Source organism: Astatotilapia calliptera, chromosome 4, assembly GCF_900246225.1.
Source record: "Astatotilapia calliptera chromosome 4, fAstCal1.2, whole genome shotgun sequence".
Classification (NCBI taxonomy): Eukaryota; Metazoa; Chordata; class Actinopteri; order Cichliformes; family Cichlidae; genus Astatotilapia; species Astatotilapia calliptera.
In genome coordinates this window covers 32,699,966-32,710,355 of record NC_039305.1, presented here as the reverse complement: position 1 = coordinate 32,710,355, position 10,390 = coordinate 32,699,966, and the positions used below count along the sequence as shown (strand labels likewise).

General features: G+C 43.0%; 1 protein-coding gene across 2 annotated transcripts; it reads left to right on the top strand.

The window, feature by feature from the left end:
• The first annotated feature begins 217 nt into the window (after positions 1-217).
• Positions 218-8,266, top strand: LOC113021487 (monocarboxylate transporter 7-like). Of its 2 annotated transcripts, none has more exons than XM_026166239.1 (6): positions 218-546; positions 4,012-4,259; positions 5,260-5,403; positions 6,157-6,285; positions 6,374-7,291; positions 7,371-8,266. In XM_026166239.1, exons 2-6 carry the CDS (start codon positions 4,028-4,030, stop codon positions 7,628-7,630), a joined length of 1,683 nt encoding a protein of 560 aa, XP_026022024.1. In that variant the 5' UTR covers positions 218-546; positions 4,012-4,027; the 3' UTR covers positions 7,631-8,266. The 2 variants fall into 2 exon arrangements, with proteins under 2 accessions (XP_026022024.1, XP_026022023.1); XM_026166238.1 differs by lacking the exon at positions 218-546 and adding an exon at positions 1,251-1,847.
• Positions 8,267-10,390: the final 2,124 nt, after the last annotated feature.

Genomic DNA, 10,390 nt, shown 5'->3' with positions numbered 1-10,390 from the left:
TTTAATAAGGACAACACAACAATATGAGGTAAAACAAAAGGCAGTTAACTCCTGCTCATGTAGACATCTAGATACTCAACCAAGGCCTCATCAGGTAGGCTGTTTTGACAAATTCAACCAAACTGACATAGACAAAAACATTTCCTAATGATATTTGTTCTATTTAGTTTTGTAAGCGCATGTTGTTGGTTTCTTTAGCTGTCATTTCCCCATTTTTTTATTTTTTTTTTCCAGTTTTTTCCCCAGTAAAGATGATTATTTGTAACATTATCACTGTAACATACATTATCAGTGAAGACAAATATTATCTGCTTCTTTCCAAATGTCCTCTTTGTGGTAACAGAGTTTTGGGTGACAACACGTTTCCTTCAAATCCTTCTGTGGGAATCTATTTTTCTTGGAGCAGGGTTGGCTTTGTCTGGGGTGTCCTATCAGATTTTAGGGCTGGACCTTGTCTTTCCACACCTCTGTATCACACATAAAAGTATTTCAGGTCAGGGCACCTCTTTCAAATAAGTCAAAGGATTTGTCACAGCTAAAAGAAAGGTGAGTTGTTCATTATTTATAACAAAAAACCGGCAAAAATAATGCTGATACTCATCAACCATCCTGAAATGTGAGTGGTTAAATCATAACTAAAAATATCTAGTGTATCTTGGAACTGCTTGGCAGTTTTTTCACAGCAGTTTTACTTTTTCATTATTCAAGTTTTACTTGAGTAGTGGAAAAAACCGAATGATTAAAAATATCAGGATGTTCTCTTTGTCTTTTATGCTTCCACCAGTACCAACCACAGTTTGTGGGTCGGTCAGAGGCGTGCAACATTTATGCATTACTAACTAAATGAGGACTATTTATCAAATATCTGCTGAACTAGAAAGCTGCGTCCCTTCTACTGATTAAGAGTCGAACAGGTTTGTAGTTATTGTAGTAATCTATAAATGTTCTAAGCTCGTGGTGCTGAGTTAATGGTGAAGAAACAAACACGTGTGGGAAGAAGCCTTTCGGTCCTCTGATGCTCGTATTTCTTCTATTTGCCTCAGTTTGTTGACCATATACATTATAACACGACTGTGTTATTCGGAAAACCAACACACACACACACACACACGGACCTCCAGCCCGACTGGTACAAACCTCCTCCCAACTGGAATAAACCTGTTTGTGGCAGCCGCGCGCTTCGTGGGCTTGTAGCGCGCGCCATGATTCGCAGGGATGTGCGATAAAAAGCGTGTGTGTCACACGAGGGAAGCTTTATGTGAGAGTACGCGCCATTTAAAAGCCCTTCATGTGCAGCGCTGTTGATGACTTGCTAGATGTGGAGTGTTAAACCGATAAACACTGACCGTGGGCTCGTGTTTCGTGGTGATTTATTTATGGCTGTGAATCTCAAACGTACCCTCCAACGCACCTCATCCACTAGGAACAATTAGCTCAGTCTGCAGCGTTGTTTTTCACGCTACCGGGCGCGGCGCCGGTCTGCAGGCACTACGCGACGTTCTGTGTCGTCAGTTATGTTGCACGAGGAACCTTGCGCGTTCACGAAGTCCAGACCTGCGCGCCCGCGTTTGAATACCGGCTTGAGCCGGTAAAGAGCTGCCAAAGCAGGCAGGAAATCATCCGCTGAAGACAAAAAGTGCAGCTCCCTGAGCCTGGACGCCTTTGTGTCTAAGCCGGACCACTTTCATTCTTCACATATTGTTTGCAATACGTAGATATTACAGTCTGAGACAGGTTCCGCCCAGTGTTCGTCCAGACAGCCCCGAACCGCACAGATCCACTATAATGATCATGAGATAGGAGAACTTTGCTCCATCACACGGCTGTCCTCCCTCACTGCTCTGGAGGTAAGTCCGACCTACGTTGGTCCGTCCGGCGGTAGGATGCTGTCGAGCCTCGGGTGCTGAGAGGTGCGGTACAGCGGTAGCGCCTAATGTTAACATTTTCTAAGGTTTATTATCTGAACTATACTTTACTGACGTATTTATTATTCTATCAAAGGCGCACAGAAATCACTTCAAGACTCGAATGAAGCGACATTATTAGAAACCTTTCACAGTTAATAGCAGCAGGAGTCAAGAAATAACTTCTGCGCTGTGTTTTAGTGGGTAAGAAAGCCCACGGACGCGATAGATTGACATCATCCTTCCTCTGCACTGCGGATATGTCGAACACAGGCAGCCCTAACGGATACCGCGTCAGTATTTAGGCCGTATCTTTTTCATACTGTGTAGCATTTTACTTTTAAAGTTGGCAGAGGCAGCTTTCATTATTCTACTGTCCATATTTAGTGTGTGTCTAATAATCTGTACACTAATACTTGTTTAAGGTCGGAACCATCCTGTCATTCTCGGTGTTCTGATTATTTTATTAATGATTCAAAGATGGTGAGAAATTCTGATCACATGCTCCCACAGTACTACCATATCATCACAATACTTTATTAATCCCTAAGGAAATGATGTGGGTTACAGTTGCTCCAACACAGTAACAGGTTAAACTATTTAAACAAACAATATGTTACATTGTTGTCAGTTTCCAGCAGATCTGTGATGTGTATGCACCTCAGTGTTGTACTTAAGCATAGTAGTGTTGAACCAGAATGATTTTCTAAGCTGCCATTTCTGTTTTTAGGACATCAAGTGAGACTTTTTTCTTTTTAAATCTGACGTTACAGAAAAATAATAATGCCTGAAAATCAATGTTGCTACCGATCATTGAAGAAAACTTTTTAGTTTTGTTCTCCATAAAAACCAGTGGTGTTACGTAGATATACTGGAAAGGGTTCAAATATAAAGAATCATAATTCATTTTAGCTATGTATATTTCAGGCTGTGGGAAAGAATATTAATAAATAATATCTTTACATCAGTTTTGGGAAAGGTGGATTTTCAGGCTCATCTAAGGGTTAATTTCATGACTGACACATTTGTTTGTTTGTTACATTGTTAATGGTATTACAGGTGTAGTTGTTCTCAAACCTGGAAAGCTTCGTGTTTTTAAGGAAAAGTTGACTTTACTTTAAATCAAAGTTTGTTGCTTGAAGATTTTCAGGTTAAAGAATAAATGCAGATAGTTTCTGCATCGAGTAGTGTAGACTTGAGTTGCAGTTTTCATGCTAGGACTTAATATATTCACACTGTTAAACAGACCAAACATTGTTAAATTGGCAGTTAATTAGAGATAACTATATTTTTAATACCCGTGAACCAAAACATCTGTAGTTGTATAAGAAAATGGTGTATTAAATTTGTGACATTAAAAATCAGTTTTATTAGTTAAAAATGTTTATTTTAACTTTTTAACTTGTGATTCCAGTGTGAGTTTGTTAGATGTGCATCAGAGTTGCACAAAGCAGATGAGGGAGTTAACTTTCAGGGTAAAAGACCTTGTGCAGACAAAATGCTGCCTGAAAACACTCCTGGTTTGATTTTTAAGTGTGCAAAGAATGGAATAAGAGTGTGTCAACATGAAAGACATGCATCGCACAGGCTGTTCTAAACTCAACCCACTCGAGTCTTACCCTGGCTTTTACAGTAAAGAGCCAATTTAAAAATAAGTGACCACCTTAGTTTGTCTTCTAAACAATGCAAAAGCAGAGATTCAGCATTTTTACAAAATTGTAGTTTAATATTTAAATTTCTTTATTCCAGTGAAATCAAGCGGGTACAGTAAGATTGGTTGGATTTGTGTGTAGTGGGTAATTAAATTTGTTATCTCTTATTCTCTTTGTGTAGTACATCTGACAAAGGAAGTGGTTTCACTGAGGTATATGGAGTGGGCTTATGTTAAATGGACTAGTTACTTTACGGTCAAAGTATTGGTTCTTCTTTATTAACCAGTGCTATTTCTGTTAAATGTGCCCGACTTGGTGCTCAGCAGCAGCAAAGGGCTGTTTTTATTTAAAACATCTCTGCTTCTGCTGAAGTCCTGCTGCTGCCAAATGGCCCAAAATCAGCAAATTCACCTTTGACCTCCAATTATAACTGTTTTTTCCATCTCTTCCTGCAGGTGACTTGGTTTAGCAATGAAGATACCCAATGTCCAAAGTTGTCTGGGTCCAAACATTTACCCAGAGGTCCCCGATGGTGGTTGGGGCTGGGTTGTGGCTCTGGCTTTTTTCCTAGTGGAGGTCTGCACCTATGGGGTCATCAAGAGCCTGGGTGTCTTCCTCCAGGATCTGATGGAAGAGTTTGGGGAGAGCAACAGCCGTGTGTCGTGGGTCATTTCCATCTGTGTCTTCGTTTTCGCCTTCTCTGGTCAGTCTCTTCTCCTGCACTCTTTTAAGTTTTTAAGAGACTTTGTGCATGCAGACAAATTGAATGTAAGACAAAGCCAGGAGGTAGTGTCAGGGCCCATTTCCTAACCTTCCTGTTTCTTAAACCTTTACAAAGCGTGTCCCAGCAAACACAAAGTTTGTTTATCGCCCACTTTGTGCCAGAAACAGGAAACCAGCGGATGTCGCGCTAAACAACAGCAGCACGTTTAAGCTTGATCAGCTGTTGTTAGAATTTATTTAATATTAATTTCTAGTATCAGCTGATGTTTGCTGGAGCCACAGCTGTAAAGCTGCTGGTCATGATGTCAGTTTGGATATGTGGTGAGAGGGAAACATGAAGATGAAACCAGGAGATGTCCTTACTGAATCATCAGAGCTGTGATGGAGAAACAGGTTTACCTTTTAGGTGACATGGATGAGTTAAAGTTATGAACAGTTTCTGAGAGACAAATAACACCAGGATCCTTTTCTAAGTAGCTGACAGCTGGTAACTGTGCAGGGGTGGGTCTAGCAAAGTGTTGCCAGAGCTCATGTATTGGTCCAACATGTCTTTCTCAGTAACAGACTTTCAGTAGATATAATTTCTGAGAAAGGCCCAGAGCTCTTTGGAAAGCTTTCTATGGGGCACTACGAGCAAAGATTAATATAAACTCTTTCCATTTCCATTTCACCACAATCCAGGTATATGTAATTCTAAATTAGGTTGTTTTATATTTTTGCTAACTACTGTTTAGAATACCAGAATAAGGAGGATGGTGTAGGTTTAAGTTTATTATAAAGGCTTTATGGCTTTTCCTATAATACCATGGTGGGCCGGTCATTAGTCAAAATGCCCGGGCTGATTTTTTGTCCCAGTCCAGCCCTGTATGGACTCCATATCAGGAAGGATCAATTCTTGGCCCCCTCCTGGTATTAGACTTTGCCTATGATGCGTATCACAATACATAACAATACATTGCTGTTGTGATTTTCATCCTCAGCTCCGCTGTCGACAATGCTGAGCAACCGCTTTGGCTATCGACCTGTGGTCATGACGGGAGGCTTCCTTATTAGCCTGGGAACTATCACCTCTGCCTTTACCAGCTCCGTCACTGAGATGTACATTACCACTGGGATTGTAGCAGGTACTAAAAAGACACAAGCTTTTCCACACCTCTGTGTCTGTTTTTGTCACCACAGTGTGCCGTTTACTGAGCTTTACTTTTGCAGATGTGTTTGTCTTATTTAACACCCTGTGAATTCTTTGACTTGATCTAAAGGGACTCCTAGCAGTGTGAGCAACAAAATCTGCTACAATGTATTTCTTCCACAACTGTGCAATGAGTGAGAGGTGAACGGCCTCTCCCAAACACCATCCAGTCAGGTCTACTCTGATGTCTTAGCTGTCCAGGACTGACAGAACAGAGCAGAACAGGAAAGTAAAATAGTTCCCAAAACACAAATTGTACTTTGGGATCAGGTGTAATAAAACTGAAGCAGCTGAAGACAGAGCAGTAAATTGACTTAACCAAAGTGACAGATTGAATGACGAACCAGTTGGTGGAGTGAAATGTCATCAAGGCACATTAACTTGCTTTTTTCTTGGACAGAAAGCACTGCTAGCTCTCCCACCCTAATGACCATGTCGGCCTGTGAAGTGGACTCCAGCTAACTTGGCAACTCCTTCTCTCTCCCCCGTCTCTCTTTTTTTTTGTCTTTACATGCCTTTTGTCTTTCAGCAGCAGCTGTAGCAAACCCGAGTCATCACAAGCAGCCTACCATCTTTGACAAAGGAGTGGCCTGACACCCTGAATCTTTGACCCACCCCCCCTAGCAGTGTTCTACCATGCGGACCAGTGGCTGTCATGTCCCCTTTTTCTCTTCTCCTTTCTTTACAGGCCTTGGCTACTGCCTCAGCTTCCTCCCCACTATCACCATCCTAGCCCAGTACTTTTCTGGACGGCGAGCGCTCGTCACCTCGATGGCTTCTTCAGGAGAATCTGTTGCTATGTTTGTATTTGCCCCAGGTAAGTGATAAAAGAGCCTTTACATCAGAAATGGCTTGTGACCTATATTCTGATTGTTCTTCTCCTCGTACCTCCCATTTTTCCACAGCTTTCACTACACTGAAGGAGCATATTGGCTGGCGCTTCTGTCTAGTGATTCTAGGTATAATTCAAGCATCTGTGATTGGCTGTGGGGTTCTCCTTCGTCCAATCGTCATCGAGGAAGAACCTTTAAAGAAACATGATGACGAGACGCTCTCCGTGAAAGAGATGCAGGCTGTTTACGAGCTGGAAAATGAACAAACCAGAACCTCCATCAGTTCGGACATCTCCCAAGGTTCACAGGACTCTGGTGTCACCTCCCTGTCTGCCTCAAATGTAGACCTGAGAAATGCAGAAGGAGAAACCAAAGCTCTGATGGAGTGGAAGGACAAAGTGCCGGACAAAGACGGTGAGGACATATCACTGTCCATTCCTTCTGCTCAAGTCAGTGAGGACAAGGGGGAACTGGCAGAGCTAGATAGGGGCCCTGTAAGTTCCACAGGTTCCAAACTTCTGGACTTCTCAGTCCTTAAAGACCCTGGCTTCATCTGTTACTCCCTTTTCGGTCTATTCGCCACTCTTGGCTTCTTTGCGCCACAGCTCTACATCATTGAACTGAGCAAAAGCAGGGGTGTGGAATCCACCATGGCCTCCTATATGCTGTCTGTGATGGCTGTGGCTGACATCTTCGGCCGCTTGCTCATCGGAGTGGTGCTAAACAAAGTCCGATTCAGAAAGACCTTGGTGTTGTTGGGGTGTGTGGTTCTGATGAGCTTGGTTCTGGTGGCCTTCACTATCGTGTGGGAGTTCTGGGGTTTGGCAATCTGCTCCGGCTTCTTTGGCTTCATCATGGGCACTGTGGGCTCCACGCACATTCCCATGCTGGCTGAAGAAGATGTCGTGGGCATCGAGAAGATGCCGTCATCTGTGGGAGTGTATGTTTTCATTCAGAGCTTTGCTGCACTTGCTGGACCACCGCTGGGAGGTATGAGCGCCTACTTCTTCGGTTTGATTTAACACATCTCTGGGTATAAAGTCTTAACAGCTGTCTAATTTTTCCCCAGGTATGCTGGTGGACATCACTGACAACTATGGTGCTGCTTTCTACTCCTGTGCAGCAGGCACAGGTCTTAGTGCCATCTGTCTGGCTCTGGTTGGCCCTGCCAAGTCTAGAACGTGCCAAAGAGGGAGCAGAGTCCAAGAGAATGCAGAAGAGGTGAAAATATCTCAGAATAGTGACCAAGCCGACTTTTTGGAGGTGGACTTGGCCCCAGAAGACAGTCCAGTTGGACAGGGTGAGGATCAGGACAGCTGCGTTATTTGAGCCCAACCACAGCGTGGCATCACAATGGACAGAAGTGTCAACCAAACAAGTGCAGATGTACTGCAGGAGGCGTCATTGCCACAAACACCAGTGACGGCTGGAAAATCTCAGGTGTCGCATTTCTACTTTTCAGCAAACTTGAAATTCACTTCTTCCAGTGAAGAAAACAATCTTACATGAGACCAATGAAACATCCGTGAGCACATGTCCACACTTTTCTGTCTGTTTAGGGTAAAACCTTTCTTTTGCAATGTGTGACTTGTATAGAGAACTGCTATCATGATGTAACTCCGGGTTTAGCCTCTGTTCTGTGAGCTTTAGCAATGCAACCATCCAGCAACGTTTCATGAAAAGAGAGCGCATCGACTCTTAACACTTCAAGAAACCTTCATGTTGATCACTTTGTGAATATAGTAAAAACTACAGGTTCCATTTGGTAAAACCAGCCTGGGTACATCTTTGTAGCTGTGTCCCAAAACCTATGTCGCATCCTTCGGAGGCCGCATTTGAAGGCTGAATATGTCCAAATGCAGCCGGAAATGGGTCCTTCATTTCCCCGGATTTGAAGGGCGTGTCCTTCATGCCCCAACCTATCCCAGAATTCATAGCCCAGCCAATTCCAGTTTTCAACAATGGCAGCCGCTACTAAGTTTTAATATTACTCTTATTATTCTTTTTGGGTCACAAAATAAACTTTGAGCATATTTTCAGGCGAGAAAGCAGCCTTTTAAACTTCAAATATCAGTTCGGTTTATCAAGACACCACATATTTGCAAAAGCGCTCCGACGTTTTCAGAGATGTCTGTTACCCACCAGCTCGATAGCTGACCGGGAGGTCAAGGGTCACTAGAGCCGGTGAGAACACCGGACTCCCGGCACATTGTTTTCAAAAACGACTACTCAGGTTAAACATGATATATATGTCGCTTAGATAACTTAAAATGTTATTGTTTGGCTTTGTGTTTTATTTGTTCCTGAGTAAATCGGTTTGGCTGAGATTAAATTTGTAGTTGTCACACAGCTGAATAAATGTCAAACGTCAAAGTGTGAGACAGTCGAGAGTTTACTCCAGTGTCCTGTCATATTTTAGATAGCAAGGAGCAGATGGCCGAGTTTATTAAACTCCACCGAGACCGCGGCGACGTAAAACTAAAGGCTAGACCGTCCAATTTCACAGCCTCGCACTTACGGCCTTCTCGGTCTTTGGAGGACCCGGCCCACGTAGACTGCAAAGGACGGGTCCTTTGAAGGATGCAGCCTAGGAATTGGGACACAGCTCATATCATTGGTTTTGTCTGTGTTTCGAAACCTCACTAGATTAGCTTACATTTAATAATTACTACTTAAAATTTTTTCCAAGCCACATGACCAGTGGTTGTTCCAAAGCTTAGAAGTGTTTGAAACCAGACCAAACGTTCTCCTTCTTACTTGAGCTCTGTATTAAGGGCCAGTACATCCGCCGCAGTGGTCGCTTCACTCGCCGCCACAGCCTTGTCTCACAGTCAGTTGTATTTCAAAACCAGAAGCCAAGACTTCATCGAGTGTTTTATTGTAAAGTTTTTTTCCACACTTGTTTTTTTTCTACCTGATCCAACATCTCAGCTTCTGTACTGGAATAGGATTCAAATGGCGGTTCAAAGCGACCCGATCCCAGCTGCAGCAGGCGCAGTGCACAAAGTTACAAAAAGCAAGAGGTGCACGGCTGGCCAAAGTGCCGCAAAGATTCTGTCACGTGACACGTGATGTCATAATTGGTGCGTGACACAGCGAGGATAACGGGGGCATTCGTTTCTGCTAACGTTGGCTCGATGTGCCTGTCTCGGGAAAGGAGCTGCGTTGTTAACTTTCCCATGTTCACACAAACTGTTCTCATGATCATTCCTGCTGAGCACAGGTTTTTGGACCCATTCTTGATGCCCACATGATAGGGTCACTTCAGAAAGTTGGAACTTGCTCCTCGTGGCTTTAAACATCACTGATGTGTCTGTATGAAGGACGATTTCCAGAAATGCAGTTCTGCAGTCTCAACACAACGCCCGGCTCCTCTCTGATGGTTTTATGCACATTCATTTAACTTATTTTTAATCGACTGCTTTCTCACATGATGTTATCCATAGCAACACTGCAAATACAGCAGCAGTGTTCCCTGATAGGTTGGCTGAACTGAAGCACCAGCTGGTCTGTGCATCTGGAGCCTTGAATGATGGAAAAGCTGCAGATTGTGGGATTAAGTTATGATGAGAATCAGCACCACTTCACATCCCTAATTGTACTTTGTGTAAACGTGTTGTCCTTATATTATCATGTTATGATCCTATTGATGTACTGTAGAATTACACATGAGGCCAGTGGTGATACAGCAGAAGTGAAGGTTTACAGTGTTTTTTGTTTGTTTGTTTTTGGCCAGTGTCACGGTTGATGAAATGCAAAGTGCACAGTGTATGTATGCAAAGCTGTGACTGACAGATTTGATTGGAGACAGACGTTCGTTGAAGCGCCTCTCCCTTCGTTGTGCAGGCTCACATTGTCTCTACACCCATCGCAGCCTGACTTGAATACTTTAATCACTGTATCCTTTTTATTTAAAGTGTTTTGGATGTTGATTGAATCTATTTTTTACCTTTCTTCTGTTTAGGTCATTTTTTTAATCTGAGTACAAAGCAGGGTCCTGCCTATTCAGTGCTGTATCGCTCTCATGATATATTTTCCAAATAAAGCCTGAAACATCTGTGTGTAGGGTTTGCATTTTTTAAATAATTA